Here is a 21,822-nt window from a genome sequence, read left to right as displayed (position 1 = left end):
GTGTAGCGTTACCCGGACCGCAAAAAAAGCGTGCAAATGTCAGCGTCGGCTTCAACAAGTCTTTTCGAAACAGTGAACGGAAATGTCTTGTTCTCGCCCGAACAAAAGGCTGTTAAAAAGGAAAGTGTCCTCCTCTTTTTTTTCTCCCCCGTTGTTCCAGTGAAAACAAAAGCAGGGGTGAGAGAGAGAGAGAGAGAGAGAGAGAGAGAGAGAGAGAGAGAGAGAGAGAGAGAAAAAGAGAGAAGACTTGGCTGCTGCCTGCTCCCAGCTGTTCGCCCGACCTCTCCTCTCCTCTCTCTCCATCCCCGCCTCCTCTTTTCTTGCAGAGCTGCCATTTAATGATGGGATTTTAATCCCACTGTCCGGAGTGATGCCATGGAAAAGTTGCAGTTGCGGTTCTGGGAGTCACTTAGGAATGGGCGCGCGGAACGGGGCTTTTTCTGGTGGATTCCGCTCCCCAAACCCACCAAGGCTGCGCTTCTGCAGCGCGGCTGTTTTTTTTGCATAGAGGGGTTGAATCGAGTCAGGGTTCTTTTTTGTTTTCGTTAGAGCGAGCCCGAGCGGAGTCTCGGGGCACATATTTGGCTTTCTTTGCCAACATCGTTCGTGTGCAGTGGGGCCTGTGAAAGCTCAACTTGTTTCAGAGTTCCCGCGTTACCGTTTCTTCCAGTGATTCCTGCATGAATTTAGGTTAACCATCTTTTCCGCTGATGCCGATTTGCTAACCTGGAGGATTTGGACAGATGTTGTTTTTTTTAAGCGTCAAACTGTGCAAACTCACATCATATGCGTCAGGTGCACATTCACCCATTAAAACCGGGAAATCCTTTGTGATTTTAGCTTTTTATTGGCTATTCAAAAACAGTAGATATACAACCTCATCTACATCTCCTATTTTTTAAACATTTTTGAAAGTGTGACAACTACTGGTTTAGAAGGCATTTGTAGAACCTGCCTCAGGTCTTATAATGAGTTAAGACACTTTTGTGATGGATGTTTCCTGGGTTGTTGATCTAAAAGCCACTGAACCAATAGCCAGCGTTTGGTCGGTGTCTGGCTGTTTAAGGGTCCCTATCACACTCTGGTTATCTATTAAAAACAGCCATCGTCTGGGTTACGGGGCTAATCCCGAGCAAACAGCGCGACGATAATTAACCCGACGTAGTGAATGATTGTCCGGCTGAAATCGCGGTTTCGCAGAGATTACTGTCCGAACCACATAGTTACTACTCGTTTTGAAAACGAACCTCATGTTCCATCGTGAACAGAGTGATAGAGCTGAATTTATGTCTCCCCCCGGAGAGGAAAGGCCAATCTTTTAGAGAGAGGAAACAGTCCACTTCTCTCTCTCTCTCTCTCTCTCTCTCTCTCTCTCTCTCTCTCTCTCTCTCTTCCCTCGCTTTAACTTGGGAGTCATTTATGAGGCGCGTGTGATGTGCTTGACTTGGACTACCAAACGAGAGCCGCCGATCTGTCCTAATTGAAATCACGTAGATGACATGGAAAAACACAGGTTCTATTTCACCGGGGGAGGGGGGGGGGGTGTTCCCTCGACATGTGCATGAATTGATGGTGGTGTGCGTGTGTGTGTGTGTGTGTGTGTGTTTGGGGGGGGGGGATTTCCTCGACATGTGCATGAAGTGTGCTGTAAATCAGGAGGGATGGAGAAAGGGAATATACAACGAACGACAGGCCCCTGGAGGCAAATCTTTAACCAATCCTCATGTGGGGGCGAGATCAGATGCGAGATCAGTACTGTACTTGAGTAACATTTTGAGGTATTTGTACTTTACCTGACTATCTCCAATTTCCAATACTTTTACTTCTACTCCACTACGTCTCAGAGGCAAATGTTGTACTTTTACTCCACTACAATTATTTGAAAACTTTAGTTACTAGTTACTTTCAAGATTTTTTGATTATTATTACACAACATACATTAACCCCCTCAGCCCTATATGCATTTCAGCCATTTGAAAAAATAGCCGATCTACAAGCTCACAATGCGTCGCATCGCGACGCATTGTGAGCTTGTAGATCAGCTATTTTCAAAAGATTTATATACATTTGAAAACGTGATATGGCACATTCTGCATAATGACTACTTTTACTTTTCGTACTTAAAGTACATTTTGATGCCAATACTTTTGTACTTTTAATCAAGTATATTTTTTAATTCCAGACTTTTACCTGTAACGGAGTATTTCTGTATTGCAGTATTGATACTTTTAGAGAGAGAGAGAGAGAGAGAGAGAGATGCTCTTGAGGGCCAAGCCGGCGCTCCTGAACCTCCATGGCCGTATAAGCACAGAGAAAGCGCCATGCATGGCTGTGTGTTTGGACAGTCCGGTTTGTGGTGTGTCGAGCAGGAATGCGGTGTGAAATGCTTTCCTTCAGGTCCGACCTCTCCTCGTGCTCCTCCGGGGGCTATTTATATACCCCCTATCTCCAAGCTTGCCCCTGCCATTCTGAGGCAGAATCGACTGCAAGCCGCCACCTGGCAGCGTGTCAAAAAGAGTGGGAGATGTGCGCCCGCGTGCTTCATGTTTCATGTGTTTTTTTCTTCTCTTTCCTTTCTTTTCCGTCCTCGTGTTTATCGGTGCCGTTTGCCATGTTGGCAAGGCCAACCGTCAGCTGCGTTCCAGCACAGTTGGCGGTGGTGGTGATGCACGTATGTGCGAGCGTGTGTGTGTGTGTGTGTGTGTGTGTGAGGGGGAGAGTCTCTAAGGAAACGGGAAAGCAATAGTTTATCCGTTCTGTTGGAACGTGTGTACTTGAAGCTGTGAGTGGCCTCTTGAGTGTCATCCCAGCTAATCACCCATAAATAAATGATGATGCTGAAGGTGCTGCGTTGTAATGAGATGAGGGCCTCGAGATGCTTGCTTGCCCCCGGGCTACAGCGCTTGACGCCACACTGCGGGACAGGGTTTTTTTTTTCCGGCTGATCGCCCCCTTCCTCTGTCAGCCAGGACAGCTGCTTGATGACTTCAGTCCGCTTTAGCTAGCTGCGCCGTATACCCCCATCAATATTCATGGGAGTGATATCTGGGCATGTCACGTAGCTTGGCGTTAATATTAATGCCGGACGGTTTGCTGAAGCCTGTGGCTCCATCATGGTGATTGCCCTTCTTCTACAAGGGCACGCGGGGAAGTCGCAGAGGCCTCTTTGCTTGACGCAGCGTGTAGAAAGCTGAAGATGAGCGGGTAATTGGCTGCGGCGGCTTGCGGCCCCCGATGGCGAGGAATCCCCTCAGGTGACGATAGAGAATTCATCCCAAGTTAAATCCCAAAATGCGCGTATGTTTATTTAAAGGATCGCTTCTCATACCACCAGTCCCGGCCCTGTCAGCGTAATGTTGTAATCACTGCACTGAGTTACATGGGGATGTTTAAAAAGGTGCTTCCCGTGTAAATTCCATCATCTGCATCCATTAAAAGCTAAGCCAAGTAGCCCTCGTTGTTATATACATACACTTATGGGTCTCGTAAGGGTAACCCTCAGAGTTAAATGAACAGATTTGACTGTGTATATCATTTTTTAACCAAGCTAATATTCAGGCCCTGTCCATACCGCATTTCTTTTCTTTGTGTTTGGGCCTGTCATCCACAGGCAAACGAGTATTTGGCCCCTGAAAACTATAACTTTGTTCATGGTGAAGACATTTAAAAATGCGCATTTGCATTGCCATGTGGACCAGAAAAACAGAGTTTGTTCTGTTGTTAGTAGTTGTCTGCCACATCATAGTATGTGCCAGAGGTTTTTTTTTGTTGTTGCTTACTATCCCATCATATTGAGGAACAGGTGTCTATACAGGCTATGTAATATGTTACGTTCTAGGCACCGATGGAATGCACTGACGTTAATGAGACAAGGGTATGAATAAAAATCACACCCAGTGTGAAGAGAGTTGTGCCTTTTGAATTTGTGTAACTGGTTGCATCCTTGTGTTGCAATCAGCTGCAGCTGTTGAGGCCATGCTCAAACGGACGGACGGACGGACCCACACACACGGTCAAGTGTAGGAGTGGCTGGCACCACTCAAAAACTCTCTTTGAATGATCGCAACCGTTGTCAAACAATCGGTTCGGGGAAGTAAAAGAGGGGCGAACGCACTGTTCTCTGATCTCTTGTTTTTCCATGTGCTCGCCGTATTCTTGTATAGAGGTATCCACACAAGAGCACTGAGTAAGCTTCTGATTGGGCTGCATCATGGGCTGTCTTTGTGAGACTGCAGGTGATGACAGGCAGTCAGAGGACAGTCTCGCGATGACGCCCACGTTTTTGCATTTTCATATGGATGGAGATTTATTTCTAGTACAAAAGTATTGGCATTAAAATGTACTCAAAGTAACACAAGTAAAAGTACTAAAATGTTTGAAAATAGCAGATCTACAAGCTCACAACGCGTCACGGTGCGACACGTTGTAAGCTTGTAGATCGGCGATTTTCAAATAGCCTAGGTATAAAACAGGGCTGAAGTGGTTAATGTATGTTTCATAACATCAAGTTTTCAAATAATTGTAGTGGAGTAAAAGTATTATTATTTGCCTCTTGAGATGTAGTGGAGTAGAAGTAAAAGTACAGAAAATGGGAAATACTCCAGTAAAGTCAAAAATCCTCAAAAGTGTACTTAAGTACAGTACTTGAGTAAATGTACTTAGATACTTTACACCACTGCGTATATGTAAAAAAAACAAAAAAAGAAGATTGGAGGAGGAAATACCCATTTTTTTTTTTAAATCACCATTTTGACAAGGAGAACCAAGGTGACATTTGACCAAATCTCTCTCCGTGCCTTAAGTGCTTTATACGCTTAACAGAATCTCAGTCAAGAGACCTGTCAGTCTGTCAATCTGTCAGGCCCGGGGAGCATGCTCGCAAGGCAGACAGGCGTCTGTCTGGGTGGGTAATGGGATTGCCTCCCGGGGTTGGCCCGCCTGAGGGGCAGAGGGAGAGGTTAGTGGGGAAGTGACCTAGTCAGTGGCCACCCAGAGTTTCCCTGTGTGCACTAGAGCTCGGTTCGGAGCTGTCAAGGACACAGACAGGATTTGTATGCGTACGGTGTCTCCTGCCTTGACGTTATTGGAATACAAAACCAGAGCTGTGTGTGTGTGTGTGTGTGTAGGCCTGTATTTATCTTTTGTAAGCAGAGCTGCGACGTACAACGAACCGGGACACATTTTGTCTTCATTGTGAAGACGAAAGCATATATCGTTGCTGTCGGGCAGAAACCTCTTTATCTCCGTATTCCAAGTTTTGGTGTTTTTTTCGTAAATGAACGCCCGACAGCGTTCGCGACGTGTTTCGAGCTTGTAGATCTGCTACTTTTGACGCTTTTGAATTTTAATCCCGAAAAGTAACAGCTTTGGACCTATGTGGTTTCCACGAGACGGAGACGATATCTATTCTTTCATTACCGGACCCTCAGGTCTTCAAGTGCTGACCTACTCGAGGTGCCTAAAATGACATAAAAAATACGGTGAAGCAGCATTCTGCTTTTACGGACCAACAGTGTGGAATAAACTCCCATTACACCTAAAACAGGCAGCCTCTGTCGATAGCTTTAAAGCACAGCTCAAGACCTATTTCTTCACTCTTGCTTTTAGCTGACTCTTTGGTTGATTTTTAAGTCCTCACTGTATTGCCTATTTTAATGTTTTATGCTTTTGCTTTTATTTTATTTTATTTTTTGTTTGCTTTATTGTTAAATTGGTTGTAACTGTAACTGTATTCTTGCTCTGTAAAGCACTTTGCGCTGCATTTCATGTCATGAAAGGTGCTATACAAATAAAGTTTATTATTATTATTATTATTTTTTTTTTTTTTCTTTTCCAAGATTCTCAATTACACCTGGGCTGTATAGTTTTATCACCATGTTTACAGCAGTACTGTACGCTAGGTGTGGCGGTCTAATGTAAATATGACATGTGTCAGTTTATTGCTTTCTTAACATGTCTGTGAGATAAAAAGAGCAGCTGGGTATCTGATAAGTGTCAAATTGAAACACACCCAGGCGGCTTTTTCCCCTCCGAACACGGGATAGTTTCCATTTTATGGCTGGGTGGGTCTCTCCTACTCAACCTGACGGATGAGAACGAGGAGCGCTATCCTGGCTAAGCGTCTGCTAGCATTTGAAGCAAACCTTGTACAGACAGACAGCGTGTGCGTGTGTGCGTGTGTGTGTGTGTGCGCGTGTGCGCATTTATGTGTATTTACAGTACTGCTTTACATCACTGTCAGTGGAAGTGTGCTGGTTATTTCCCTAGCCTGTTTGTCATTACATCGTTGCTCGTGGTGCCCCGGAGGATTGTGGGGGATATAGTATCTGTGGGGGGGGGGGGGACCCGTTGGGTTTCACAGTGAAAAGGCGCCGCAGCAGGAAGCCTTGACTCGTGAACTCCGACCTTTGATCTATGCGGAGTTTACGTTTCACGTCCTGCACGGATGAAGGCTCTGCAGATGAAGCCAGTGGCTGGTTATCTTTAGCCTCATCTCTAGGTTTCATTACACGTAACCGAGCAGGTTTCAGCACAAATCTGGTGGTTGTTATTTTTCTCTCTCTCTTGGAAAAAACGTCATATCAATTTGATCAGGGGTGACTAATTAAAGGCTTCAGAGACTACCGTCAGTAACGGACCCTGTCGAAACTCTATCACCCCATTATTACTTGGTTTACATTACGCCCTTTTCAACCAAAACGTTCCAGGAACCTGGGAACATACTTTATAATCCGAAAGATATTCTTGTTTAGATTTGTAAACTGTGTTTTTTTTTCTCCAGTATAAACGTACAACATACTTAAACTAGCATTTTAGAGTTGGGTTAAGAAAGTTCCAAAAAGCTTACTTTCAAATCTACAGGCTGTTACTGTTCAAGTCTGGTCAAGTACATCATTTCCAGGTCATATCTCGAATGGCCTTTTCTCATAATCAACCGTATACCATTATTATTGATAGGACTAAAGACTGCGGCATTCACACCATTCACACGTGTCAATTTTGGCGTGAAGCAGTATTTTCCAAACACACACACTTGACTTCGCTCTGAGTTGAAAATGTTTTGCTTCGCTGCAAAATACCGCTCAATGTCTTTACATTGACTTTGTATTGAATCGCTCAAAAAAATCTCTTAACTCATTAAGACGTGAAGCCGATTCTACATGTCTCCTAAATCCTAACCGTTTTCTAAAAAAACCTATGTTTCTATATCTGTGGTGCTCAAGCTTTTTCATGTCAAGGACCCCCAAAATGATATGTATTTGGCCGCGGACCCCCATCTCAAAATATTTTGTTGCAGGGACCCCCAGCAGCAAAGATTTGAGTTAAAAATGTTCGCTTTAAAAATAAGTATAATTCAAAGGTTTGCACACATTTTCAAGATTCTTCAAATATAGCAGATCTACAAGCTCATAGCGCGGCACTCGCTTGTATATCTGCTATTTTTTAATAGCCAAAGTGTAAAATAATGCTTTTTAGCTCAAATCTAAAAAATGACACAGATGCGTTCCAGGTCTTAATGGGGTTAACAATGAATCGTGTCACATCCGGTGCGAATGCACCACAAGCGTTCGACAAAAAGATACACTTTTCCCCACCTAACGACTCCGCTGTGTCTCTGAAAACCTCCTTTTTTCCTGTTTGCTTGCTGTCTGTAGGAAGATCTGCGTTCACTGTAAGTGTCGCCGCGAGGAGCATGCAGTGACGGTCATGCCGGTGGAGATGGAGAAGACCGTGACCAAGCTCATGTACGACTTCCAGAGGAACTCCACGTCGGACGACGACTCGGGGTGCGCCCTGGAGGAGTACGCCTGGGTCCCGCCCGGACTCAAACCCGAACAGGTAATAACACCGTCCGCAGCGCATACCCGTTCTCACACAAACACGCACACACACACGTCACACTCACTCTAGAGCAGTGGTTTTCAACCTTTTTTCATGCCAAGGACCCCTAAATTGATATACATTTGGCCGCGGACCCCCATCTGAAAATGTTTTGTGCCAGCGACCCCCCAGAAGCAAAGATTTGAGTTAAAAATGTTTGCTTTAAAAAATATGCATTCAAAGATTTGCACACATTTTCACGATTTTTCGAAAACAGCAGATCTACAAGCTCATAGCGCGGCACTCGGTGCCGCGCTATGAGCTTGTATATCTGCTATTTTTAAGTAGCCAAAGCTAAGTGGTTAAAATGATTGTGACGCTAGGTTAACTCATTTGTGCTAGGGACCCCCTGGTACCCCCCCCCCCAAGGACCACTGGTGGTCCCCGGACCACTGGTTGAAAACCACTGCTCTAGAGGAGTGCTAGATTTATTTTTGATGACCATAATGTAACACTCTGTACGAATGTGATCTCCCGCAGTTTTCCAATATTGTCTGGTAAGATTGGAGCATGTGGCTCTACGGTGCTATATTTAGACTACTGTCTCCGCATCATGTCTAGGTGTAAATGTCTCCTATCTGCCATATGTGCTGTCTGCTGTGTACAGCATACGGTTTGGTCCTTCTCATCAGAATTGCACATAATATGGGGATATCATTCAATCCCTTTTTTGTGCTCTTAGGGGGAACTTCTAAACCTAAGAAGTATGAAGGACGTCAAAGTACTTTGTATTGTTGAGAAACACACAGCTGAGGCATTTCTGCTCGCAAGGCTAGCTTCCTTAGTTATTGGTTAGATATTTCCACGCGTGTCTCGCTGTACATGAGATGCTGACTCAGACCTCACCCAAACATGGATTATTCATCTCCATATTTAATTAACCCATTAAGACCCGGGAACGCATCTGTGTGGCATCTTTTAGATGTCTTTGGCTATTCACAAAATAGCAGATCTACAAGCTCGTAGCGCGGCACCGAGTGCCGCGCTACGAGCTTGTAGATCTGCAGTTCTTTTTAAATGTCTTCTTGACAATTTGTGCAAATCTTTGAATATAGATATTTTTTTAAAGCAAACACTTGTAACTCATATCTTATTGCTTCTGGGGATTCTGCAAATGTCTCCTAAATACAGTTGTTTTGAAAGATGTTTCTATATATCAGTGGTTCTCAAGGACCCCCCAAAATGATATACTGTATATTTGGCCGCAGACCCCCCATCTCAAAGTGTTTCGTTCCAGGGACCCCCAAAAGCAAAGATTTGAGTTAAAAAAGAGTTGCTTTAAAAAGATATATATATTCAAAGGTTTGACACATTTTTATGTTTTTTTCCCCCAAAAAATAGCAGATCTACAAGCTCATAGCGTGGCACCGAGTGCCGCGATATGAGCTTGTAGATCTGCTATTTTTGAATAGCCAAACGAAATCTTAAAACGTGACGCACAGAGGCGTTCCCTTGTCTTAAAAGGTTAATTAAGTAGGACAAACGAATATTGCCGTGTCACTGTAATGCTCTGCTCGCCAGTTATTCTCAAACAACCAGCGAGGGGATATAAACAAGGATTATGTGGCTCCAGTGGTCATATGAATCTCCGATTTGTTCCGCTGGCAAAATGTTTACTGTGGTCTTCGTGTTTCGACGGGGGCCTCGAGTCGACTCGGCTAAGCCTAGCGTAATACGCAAACATATTATATGGCCCCATGCGCATACTAACCAAATCCCGGGTTTACAAGGCTCAGTTGGACCATAGGTGTACACGCGTGGGGAGGGTCTCCTGGCTTTTTATAGGACAATGAAAGCGTTTTTATGGATGGCGGTTTCATTTCCTTGGACGCGCTGAGAGAGCGAGCCTTATTGCCTGAGCAATGGGGCCGGTCAATATGCTGTTAGCCCTTTAGGACCTGGAAACGCATCTGTGTCACTTCTTGATTTGAGCTAAAAAAGCATTATTTTACACTTTGGGCTATTCAAAAATAGCAGATATACAAGCTCATAGCGCGGCACCGAGTGCCGCGCTACGAGCTTGTAGATCTGCTATTTTTTGAAAAATCGTGAAAATGTGTGCAAATCTTTGAATATATATTGTTTTAAAGCAAGCATTTTTTAACTCAAATCTTTGCTTCTGGGGGGTCCCTGGAACACGATATTTTGAGATGGGGGTCCGCGGCCAAATACATATCATCTTGGGGGTCCTTGACATGAAAAAGTTTGAGCACCACTGATATAGAAACATACGTTTTTTTTTCTTCAGAATACTGTTGGGATTTAGAAGACATTTGTAGAATCGTCTTCAGGTCTTAACGGGTTAGTTCGGCACCCTGCTTTCGCCCTCGCAGCGCTGAGCGCAGCTATTTCTCATCCCTCCCCGCTGGGGTCATTCTTGTCTGACCCCTCCAAGTCAATTAGGTTCTCGTCTAGCGGGCGGGGGGGGAGGGGGGGGGGGGACGTGGCCACTGGAACGGCCTCGCTGAAACGGTACCTCTGCTGTACCGGGGTTTATATAGCGCCAGAAGAAAGGAATGCTGCCGGGGTACTAAAGAATAATGATGTTTGATTGATTCATTGCATCTGGACCAGTGGTGGAAAAAGTACTCAAATTGTTTTACTTAAGTAAAAGTAGCGATACCACATTATGACAAATGCTCCGTGTTCAAAATGTTGCTTGAGTAAAAGTATTGGCATTAAAATATACTTAAAGTACCGGAAGTAAAAGTACTAAAATGTTTGAAAATAGCAGATCTACAAGCTCACTGTGAGCTTGTAGATCTGTCTATTTTCAAATAGCTTATGTATGAAATAGGGCTAAAGTGGTTAGTGTATGTTTTATAATGTAATCATTTATATCTGCAAAGTAACTGGTCACTAAAGTTTTCAAATAATTGTAGTGGAGTAAGAGTACAATATTTGCCTCTGAGATGTAGTGGAGTAAAGAAGCAACGTCTTTTATCGCCTCGTGCTTTGTAAAGCTACAATCTGTACGTTGCCTGCAGGTGACAGTATGGCGGGATCTAGTGTCCAATCTGCTTGAATCACCTCCTTCAAATAACTTTATTGACATTGTCAACCAGTCAACGTGTCCTACCGGACACCACAGTCTAAACTATCGCAATGGAAGAGTAGCAGTTCTATTGTATGAAGAACACACTCTGCCATACAGATTGGTTAAACTAAAGTTGTATCCATTATTCACATTCCTGGACTGCAGCTTTAACGCAACGGAGATGGGCCGGCCACGATAGGCAGAGCGTTCCATAAATGGCACACATGACAATAGCGTCTATTGTGATCCAAGTGGCATCCATAGCCAGAGCCGTTCCTTAGTTCTCCAACACCCAAGTACAAGTCATTCAAGCTGTGGAAACATGTTGTTGACCTCTCTCGCTTTGGAGCGGAAGCGCGTCTGCTGTGGGGCTTTTCAACGCCCTCCTGTAGCTGCAAGGAACAAGGACACGGAGAGAGAGAGAGCGAGAGAGAGAGAGAGCACGAGAGAGAGACAGAGAGGAGAAACTGTGAATATGAGCTAATCTCCAGGATCTGCATGCTAGGTTTAGGTTACCCCCACTGGGAGCAAAGCCTATCCGCGCTCCGCGCAGAGGGGTCTGCTTTTCAGTCTCTGCTGGTATCAAATCGTGCCTCCGTAACGGGAGATTTAAGACCCCGAACTGCGGCATTCAATCAAATCCTGTCGGCCGGATTATGACGGATAACTCAAACATTGCTGCTCGTAGGCCCAGGGAGTAATATTCACGTGCCCTCCGACTGTGTGCGCACGCGTTCCGATTCGCATCAAACAAAAACGTCCGTTACTGAAAAGAAGGTATCGTTTTCCATTTAACCCATTAAGGCCCGAGGCCAATTCTACAAAATGTCTTCTAAATCCCAACGGTATTCTGAAAAGGCGAATGTTTTTATATCGGTGGTGCTCACACGTTTTCATGTCAAGGACCCCCAAACTCATATGTATTTTGCCGCTGACCCCCATCTCAAAATATTAAGTTCCAGGGACCCCCAGAGGCAAAGATTTGAGTTAAAAATGTTCGCTTTAAAACAATACGTATTAGAGATTTGCACACATTTTTCACGATTTTTCGAAAATAGCAGATCTACAAGCTCGTAGCGCGGCACTCGGTGCCGCGCTACGAGCTTGTAGATCTGCTATTTTCGAATGGCCCAAAGTATAAAATAATGCTTTTTTTTTAGCTCAAATAGAAAAAAAAATACACAGATGCGTCCCAGGTCTTAAAGGGTTAATAAATCTTCACCTCCGATTGCGTTTCATAAGCCCTATCCCTGTAACACAGAACTCAATGAAATAATTCCCCCCCCCCCCCCCCCCCCCGTGTGTGCATCCAGCGCCGCGTTCCACCCCGTATCTCCCCAAAGATGGCCTTTATTGAGTCCGGTGGAGGAGTTTGATTGGGCCGCAGCCCCCGAGCCCCCGAGCCTGTGCCAATAACGCCGTATTCTCTTTCCTCATCTGTCCCCCCCCACCTCCCCTCCATCGCTGTCTAATAAAAAAACGCAGGAAGTTGCCAGGATACGGCTAGCGGAGGCCAAGAATGTCACCGACGACGAGTGTGGGCCCTGTCGCTGATAGTCTATCTCTCTCTCTCTCTATTGCTGCATGGGAGATAATACGAAGCTGTGGTTTTGCTGTAGAGCAGAGTGGGTTCTCAAAAGTTTTCATGTCAAGGACCCCCCAAAATGAATGTATTTGGCCGCGGACTCCCATCTAAAAATATTTTGTTCCAGGGACCCCCCCGGAAGCAAAGATTTCAGTTACAAATGTTCGCTTTAAAAGATATATGTTCAAAGATTTGCACGCGTTTTCTCGATTTTTCAAAAATAGCAGATCTACAAGCTCCTAGCGCGGCACTCGGTGCCGCGCTAGGAGCTTGTAGATCTGCTATTTTTGAATAGCCAAAGTGTAAAAGGTCATAATTATTCTGATGCTATATTTACACATTTGTCTGGGTACCCCCTGGAACACCCTCAAGTACCCCTGGGGGTCCCCGGACCCCACTTTGAGAACCAATGCTGTAGAGTCCCCACTGTTGATATATATATCGACTCGTTTCGAGATGTAGCATTAGAAAAGGAACATTGTGTGTGCGGCACACACAATCATGTAGAGACCAGGCCTTATCAGCCATGGTGGAGAAGGAGAACTGATTGAACATTCTTAGTGTTGATTTCACAATGGTAACTGGCTATTGAAAGTTATAGACTGGCGGAATTGAAAGGTTATTATATATACCACTGCCGTCCGGCAGGAACCAGCTAACTCCAAAATGTTCATTTTTCAGGAAATTAAACAAAAAAAGTGGAGTTAGGAGGTTTTGTTCATCATTGATAAGAACAGCTGAATGGACTTCCAAGCTCACACAATGAGGTTGGAGGTCAAAAGGGGGTGGAGCCTGGAGTCAGCTAAACCAGCTAACTCCGGTGGAGTTAAGAGGTTTCTGCCCGACGGCAACGACATGAAGTTTTACATGGAAAAACACACCGAACCGACCAATTAAAATCGATTAATGGCCTATAAGTGGACATAGCTGCATAGAATAGAATAGAGCCTTTCCTGCTGGGTCACTGAGCTTATTACCCTGACCTCACGCACCTCGTCATCTCCTCTCGGTATTCCTAGAAATTGCTCACTGCTGCTCAACCTGTTTTGCTGTTACTACTGGCTGGTTTCCCTCTCGTAATATTACGTCTAGTGTGACCAATATAAACGCTCCCGAAGTGGCTCGTTGAGAGCGTCAGGACCGCTTGTGTCATCTCTCTCCTGTCTGTCTGTCTGTCTGTCTGTCTGGCCGGTTGGAAGGCAATAGAAACCAGCTGTACGCGGAGCCTTCACCCCTGTCAGTCACCCTCGGCCCGGCTCTCCGCTGTGAAGCCCTGCCATTTGCTTTAGCTTTTTCAAAAAACACGCCTTTCTGTACAGTCAGTGGAGGAGTTTTCGCTTCGTCTTCAGTTTCGTCTGCTTTCGATTACAGTTATTATCACAAGCTGCTTCTCCTGGCTCTCTCGCCAAGGCTGTGTGTGTGCGTGCATGTGTGTGTGTGTGTGTGTGTGTGTGTGTGTGTGTGTGTGTGTGTGTGTGTGTGTGTGTGTGTGTGTGTGTGTCTGTGCGTATGTGTATTTTCCTTTAGAACTTTGCTCAGGGCAGTGTGTCTTTCACCCCTAGAGTGTAAGCCTGTTATTGTTGGAAGTATGTTGCCTGATTTATCTGTGTGTGTGTGTGTGTGTGTGTGTGTGTGTGTGTATGTGTATGTGTATGTGTATGTGTGTGTGTGTGTGCGTGTGCGTGTGTGTGTGTGTGTGTGTGTGTATACAAGTCTTTTAACACTACATCTGTATGTGGTTGTACATGATTGCAAGTGTGTGTGTGTGTGTGAGTGAGAGCGACTGCGCACTTGTGAGATAGAGACTGTTTCCTCACGTGCATAATATCAGAGCTCTGTGATTTATCGGCTCTTGACCATTGAGTTGTTTTTCGGGGGCTATCCAGAGACCCCCCCCCCCCACCCCAGTGCCCCAAGCTATGCTGCTGGACACAGATCCGTCACCCCCCCCCCCGGCAACACCAGTGGAAGCCAACAAAAGCAGAGCATGAGGAATTGAGTTACACTGAGAACAAGAGGCCCCTGCCGCAACCTGGACCGGCTATAAATTCACTCCCAACAACAAACATGTTGACATAACGCAATTTTCATGAAGCCCCTGGCGAGAGCTCGGCTTCGCTTTATTATAACAATATATATTCAAAGATTTGCACACATTTTCACCATTAAAAAAAAAATAGCAGATCTACAAGCTCGTAGCGCGGCACTCGGTGCCGCGCTACGAGCTTGTAGATCTGCTATTTTTGAATAGCCAAAGTGTAAAATGTGAGGATTTGGGGAAAAAACGCAGCAAATGGTTGTGAATGCGGTCCATCGTGCAGTTGTTTTTCCGCGGCGTGTTCTTGCCTGTGTGCGCGTGTGCAGTTTTTGCTATGTTCTGAACCGTATAGATTATTTGAGTAGTGTGTTTTTGTCTGTATATGTGTGTAATGTGTATAATCCTTGCTGTCCGGAAGAAACCAGCTAACTCCTCTTTGACGCTTTTGTATTTTTTCCCATAAATCAGGGCCATTGAACACCCTTCACGTCCGTGTGTTGGTAAAGAAAATATTGAACCAATGAAAAGCATTAAAAAGCGCTTTGGACAAAACCAGCTAACTCCATTGGATCCTCAAACCTTCTGCTAAACCAGCTAAGTCCACCGGAGTTAGCTGGTTTTGCGGACTACAGGCTCCACCCCCTTTTCGACCTCCAACCTCATTGTGAGCTTGGAGGTCCATTCAGCTGTTCTTATCAATGACGAACAAAACCTCCTAACTCCACTTTGTTTCATTTCCTGAAAAAATGAACATTTTGGAGTTAGCTGGTTTCTGCCGGACAGCAGAGTATGTATACATTTATATATGACTTTGAATGGTAGAGAGGGCTTTGCCAAGGACAGATGTGATGAGTTTCCGTCAGTAGATCCATTCATTAGAAAGATAGGCCATTAAGATTGGCTTGGCGCTAACCTAGTCAGCACCTATTGATTGTTTCTCTCTCTCTCCTTAACCGCTGCAAAGAATACGCTGTTTGAAAGTGTTCGCCTTTAACTCCCTGCCGACAACAACGCGTTGCATCCAATCTTTTCAAATTCCTCACCTTTCGAACCCCCTGTCCACTCTATGCCTCTCGTTCTTTGTTTTGCGTTTCTGTCACCTTCACTACTGTACAAAAGGCCGCCAGTGAGAGAGTGAAGTGTGTGTGCTCGTTAAAGGTGTGCACGGGTCATCATGACCCTAATCCTGCTTGAACGCACCTGCGGTTGATTAATGAGCGCACCTGTGGGTAATTTAGAGAACGAGGCTTTTCCCTTCATGTCCTCTTGCGTCAGTCAGATCCGGAAGAGTGTCCGGTTCACATCAGACAAGTTGCTCTGACTGTTCAGACGGTCAGAAGTGTGTTGTTGCAGTTTGTCACAAATACATTTAGACAGCCTTTTGCCGTCGCTCTGTTTCTATCCCTGTGTTCACCTTTCTCCTCATTCTCTCGCTCTCCCCTTCCCTCGACCTTTGTCTTCTTGCTCGGCGTGTAAATCCCATGACTGTCCCCCCCCGACCTCAGTCTTTCTTATGTGACCGCCGGCCCCCAATTATACTGTAGCCCCTCCGCTACAGTGTAATACAAGCGCTGCAATAAATAACAGGGAGAGGACATTAGTTGTCGGTCCATTGTAATGTAAGGAATGTCCAAAGTAATTGGGAACGGTGAGATTAGCATGAATTCCTCCTTGTCACACGTGCACGCCCCCACATGTATGTTAGCCTGTGCATACATTTTAAATTGTGCGCGTGTGTGTGTGATGGGTCAATAGTGCATTCCTACGTCAAAGTGCTGGGTGTGAGGCTAGATTCCATTAAGTCTCCGCAGGCTGACCATAAATCAAAGTGATTGTGCGTGTGTGTGTGTGTGTGTGTGTCTGCCTTTTTGCACGTGTGGCTCCACTCGAGCAGTGATGGGAAAAAGTACTCCATTTTTTTTTACTTAAGTAAAACTATCAATACTGCAATGTAGAAATACTCTTGTTACAAGTAAAAGTCCGGAATTCAAAATCTACTTGAGTAAAAGTGCAAACGGATTGGTATCAAAATGTACTTAAAGTTCCAACAGTAGAAAGTACTCATTATGCAGAATGTCAGAAAGTTTTTCAAATGTTTCAAATGCATAAACATCTTTTGAAAATAGCAGATCTACAAGCTCACAATGCGTCGCATCGCGACGCATTGTGAGCTTGTAGATCGGCTATTTTCAAATGGCCGAAATGTATATAGGGCTGAAGTGGTTAATGCATGTTAAAGTAACAAGTAACCAAAGTTTTCAAATAATTGTAGAGTCAAAGTTACAATATTTGCCTCTGAGATGTAGTGGAGTAGAAGTAAAAGTATTTGAAATTGGAAATACTCAAGTAAAGTACAAATACCTCAAAATTGTACTTGAGTACTTACACTTTCCACCACTGCGCCTCAAGGACTGCATCTTCAGACTTTTTTTTTGTCTTGAGTCGTTTACATTTGAAAACATGTTGCCAATGTGCATCATGACTGGCTCTGTGAAGCTCTTATGATAAAGTGCAAGATCGGACTAAACGGCATTAACCCTACAGTCAACAAACTGGGTAAACGGCCAGGCAAATAGAGGGCTAAACAAAAACAAAGTAACCAAGAGATACCAGGTAAACATGAAACCTAGCATCTGTCCAAACAACATAAAGGACATTCTTTGCATTTGTGGACAAGCAAGTAGTATACAGAATGTCTATCTCTTAACCCGCCCGAGGCCTATTTTGTACTTTGAAACATGTTCAGAAATACCCAAACTAGCCGATCTACAAGCTCTCAAAGAATCACGTTGTGACGTGACGCGTTGCGGGCCTGTGGACATTCCTGGACATTCCTGTAACATTCCGAGCATTTGTGGACAAGCACAACAGTATTGTCTATCCCTTAAACCACTTATGCCCTGTGTCTACCTCTTTACTACTTAAGCTCACAGCGCATCACGTCGCGACGCGTCGGGGAGCCTAGATCTGCCACTTTCTCTATTGTTTTAAGCCTTTTGAGAATGTTTTGCCTATAATCGGTGGTGGAAAAAGTACCCACATTCGTTACTTAAGTAAAAGTATCAATACTGCAATGTGGAAAATGCTCTGTTACAAATAAAAGTCCAGAATTCAAAATGTACTTGAGTAAAAGTACCAAAAAGTATTGGCATCAAAACATACCTAGAGTATTAAAAGTAAAAGAAGCCAAATGTCCCATTTCACAGGTTTCAAATGTATACAAATAGCCGATCTACAAGCTTACAACGCGTAGCGATGCGACGCGTTGTGAGCTTGTAGATCGGCTATTTTCAGATGACCGAAATGTACATAGAGCTGAAGTGGTCAATGTATGTTTTGTGTTAATAATCAAAATCTACAAAGTAACTAGTAACTAAAGTTTTCTAATAATTGTAGTGGAGTAAAAGTACTGAAAATTGCAAATACTCCAGTAAAGCAAAAAAAAAACTCAAAATTGTATTTAAGTACAGTACTTGAGTAAATGTACTAGTTACTCTCCACCACTGCCTTTAACACATCAAGACCTGGAAACGCATCTGTGTCACTTAAGATTTGTTTGGCCATTCAAAAATAGCAGATCTACAAGCTCGTAGCGCGGCACTCGGTGCCGCGCTACGAGCTTATAGATCTGCTATTTTTGAAAAATCTTGGGAAAAAAATGTTTTAGATTTGTTTCAAAAAACTGTTAGGATTTAGAAAACATTTTGAAGAATCGCCTCAGGTCTTAACCCATGAAGACCTGGAACGCATCTGTGTCACTTTAGATTTCTTTGGCTTTTCAGAAATAGCAGATCTACAAGCTCGTAGCGCGGCACCGAGTGCCGCGCTACGAGCTTGTAGATCTGCTATTTTTGAAGAAATGTGTGAAAAAAAAAATATTTTTTTTTTCTTCAAAAAACTGTCTCTTGTGTGTCACCCATAGGTGCATCAGTACTACAGCTCCCTGCCCGAGGACAAGGTGCCCTACGTGAACAGCCCGGGAGAGAAGCATCGCATCAAGCAGCTCCTGCACCAGCTTCCCCCCCACGACAATGAGGTGAGACACCATCAAAGACCCTCCTCCTATAGCCCTGACTGACCCCCGACCAGCCAACTCCCTGCCCCCAGGCACACTTTCTACTGGTGGTGCAACTAGTGGTATTTTCACCCCATTTGAAACGATGGATTGTTTTTCTGGTTCTTTTTTTAGGCCATAAAAGTGCATTAGCCCATCAAGACCGGATGTGTGTCATTTTAAGATGTCTTTGGCTATTCACAAAATAGCCGATCTACAAGCTCATAGCGCGGCACCGAGTGCCGCGCTATGAGCTTGTAGATCGGCTATTTAAAAAAAAAAAAACATGAATCTTTGAATATATATATTTTTTAAGCGAACAACTGAAATCTTTGCTTCTGGGGGGTCCCTGGAACTAAATATTTGACAAATGTTTGCCTTAAAATAAATATATATTTAAAGATATGCACTAATTTTCACGATTTTTCTCAAAATCTTGCAGATCTACAAGCTCTTCAATAGCGCGGCACTCGGTGCCGCGCTATTGAATAGCCAAAGAAAACAAAAAATGAGACAGATGCGTTCCCGGTCTTAATGGGTTAAAATAAGGTAGAAAATGATGCTCAACACAGGTTATCTGAACCCAAACAGATATCCTGAGTTTACCCAGTAGTCAAAAACGTACCGTTTGTATTTAATAATATAGAACAAAGACAAGCGTTCCCATTTCAGTGAATGTGTATATAGCACATTTTACATGACACATTGAAACAATTTGATTGCCGGCTATTCAGTTACAAAAGTTTAACTTTATACATTTTCTGTTGATCAGTTATTCGATTAATCGCGTCACCCCTGCTTTATAAAATCACGTGTACCTCTTCCCTCTCAGCCCGTAGCACTTGACCTAGCCTTGACAACCTTGCAGGCTTATGCAAAGGCTAAAAGGTCATTTAGATAGCATCCAGGGTTGCCAGATCTGCTTATAATAATTTCCCCGCAAGATTTTATTTGAAAATAGCTGATCTACAAGCTCACAACGCGTCGCATCGCGACGCGTTGTGAGCTTGTAGATCTGCTATTTTCAAATAGCTGATGTACATGTTAAAGTGCTCATGTTGCTTGTTTCTCTCACAACATCTGGCAACACTGATAGCATCTTATGTAGACAGATGCCAGGTAATTTGTAGACCGACCTGGTTGCTTGTTTCTCTCACAACACCTGGCAACACTGATAGCATCTTATGTAGACAGATGCCAGGTCATTTGTAGACCTTTTTTTTAATATTATACTGTTTAGACTGATGATAGGTTCTTGGTTTACCTATGATCCTAGGTTACTATTCCTAAGCATTTGATGTAATTACCTCGTGTTTACCTTGCTTACTGTGTAAATCGCTCTGGATTACGAGCGTCTGCTAAATGCCTAAATTGTACAATTGTACGTGTCACGTGTCCCAGGTGCGCTACTGCAACAGCCTCGACGACGAGGAGAAGCGAGAGCTCAAGCTCTTCAGCAACCAGCGGAAGCGGGAGAACCTGGGCCGCGGCAACGTCCGCCCGTTCCCCGTGACGATGACGGGCGCCATCTGTGAACAGGTAACGATGACACACAAACGATGTGTTCGAGAGATTGCATTCTAAACACCCTAAATCCCTCTAGATTACATGTTATGTAGACAGATGCCAGGTTAATTTGTAGACATGGCATCCTATATATATGTATAGTTTCAAGTTACAGATTATAGATTTTTTTCCTGTGACGGTGACAGGAGCCATCTGTGAACAGGTAACGATGACACACAAACGATGCGTTCGAGAGATTGCATTCTAAACACCATCTCTCATCGTGAAAGGAAGCGAATGAAATGACAAACGCTCTGAAAAAAAAAAACGTCGCTCGGTTTCGAAATACCATTTTCCGCGTGGCGTTCCCGGTGAATCGAGCGCAACGGTATCAAAGCCGCGTCGTTCCGGCCGTTGCGGTTGGTGTGACAGGCATTCTGAATAGCGTTCTGCTGCCATTTCTGGCCTTTTGTTGTGATATATTAGATGCAGGGGGCTCTCTGTCTCTGGTGACTTCTAAAGGGCAACGATATGAACACGCTTAGCCTCTACAATAGCCCATTAAGACCTGAGGTTCAAGATTTTTCAAAAATAGCAGATCTACAAGCTCGTAGAGCGGCACTCCGATATATGGCATGAAATTTCACCAACGATAGTCATTGTATTCAATTCATAAACACATACAATTGCACCAAACAGTTCAAAATCATCATCACACAAATACAGAGTAAAAAATAAATTTAAAAAATCACAATTTATGATTGAGGGCAGGTAAAAAAAAACACAATTCCAGGAAGTTAGAAGAAGAAAAAAAACGTTTAAATCACAAGTTTATCGTGGAAACATCGCCATGTGATGGAAATATATGAGAGTGTACAAATGTAACCAAATGGACCCACGGGTCCATTTGGTTACATTTGTACACTCTCGGTATAAACCTTTTTACAACTTCAGCCCCATCAGGTACACACGCACGCACACACACACACACCCCCACCCACCCCAGGGGCGAGGGAGCAGATTGTTGTGTATTGATTGCATTCCCCTCCCCCCATGACCTCCCCGCAGCCGTATGCCGTGCACCAGTTAGGTAACCCGATTGTAACACTCTCTCCACCTCCTTCCATCCATCCCTTTCCCCACCTCTCTAAATCTCCCTCCTGACCTTTCTGTCTCTCTTTTTGCTCTTCCTTTTCATTTACACCTACCCCCCCGTCTTTTCCTCTTGCCACCATCTTTCTTTCTTTCTCGCCCCTCTCATGCACCCCCCCCCCCCCCCGCCATCATCGCCCGCCCATCTTCATATGAACAATTCTCTCCATCACTCTCTCACCCAATTCTCTCCGTCTGTCCTCGATATCTCTCCTCGTTACTGTCCTGACCTTCAGGTCTGTCGTTTTTTTTTAAACAGTTTTTTGAAAGATATCTTTAAAAAAAATGTTTTCAAGATTTTTCAAAAAATAGCAGATCTACAAGCTCATAGCACGGCACTCGGTGCCGCGCTATGAGCTTGTAGAGCTTTTAGATCTGCTATTCCGCCGCTACCGATAAACAGCATTTTAGGCAGTGTCGACAAAACTCAAATCTTTGCTTCTGGGAGACAAAACATTTTGAGATGGGGGGTCCACGGCCAAATACATATCATTTTGGGGGTCCTTGACATGAAAAAGTTTGAGCACCACTGATATAGCAACATACGTTTTTTTCAGAAAACCGTTAGG

General features: G+C 44.2%; 1 protein-coding gene across 1 annotated transcript in view; it reads left to right on the top strand.

Moving 5' to 3' along the window:
* Positions 1 to 21,822, top strand: part of prickle2b (prickle homolog 2b) — a 36,544-nt gene that overhangs the window by 3,640 nt on the left and 11,082 nt on the right. The window contains exons 2-4 of the mRNA XM_084063215.1: positions 7,656 to 7,839; positions 18,464 to 18,577; positions 19,997 to 20,134. Of these exons, the coding sequence (XP_083919341.1) occupies positions 7,708 to 7,839; positions 18,464 to 18,577; positions 19,997 to 20,134 (384 nt within the window). The 5' untranslated portion in view covers positions 7,656 to 7,707. The remainder of the gene's footprint in view (positions 1 to 7,655; positions 7,840 to 18,463; positions 18,578 to 19,996; positions 20,135 to 21,822) is intronic.

Source organism: Gymnoscopelus microlampas (assembly GCF_963454915.1).
Source record: "Gymnoscopelus microlampas genome assembly, chromosome: 7".
NCBI classification, from domain to species: domain Eukaryota; kingdom Metazoa; phylum Chordata; class Actinopteri; order Myctophiformes; family Myctophidae; genus Gymnoscopelus; species Gymnoscopelus microlampas.
Note: the sequence above shows the minus strand (reverse complement) of the source record. Positions and strands in the feature narration are given on the sequence as shown.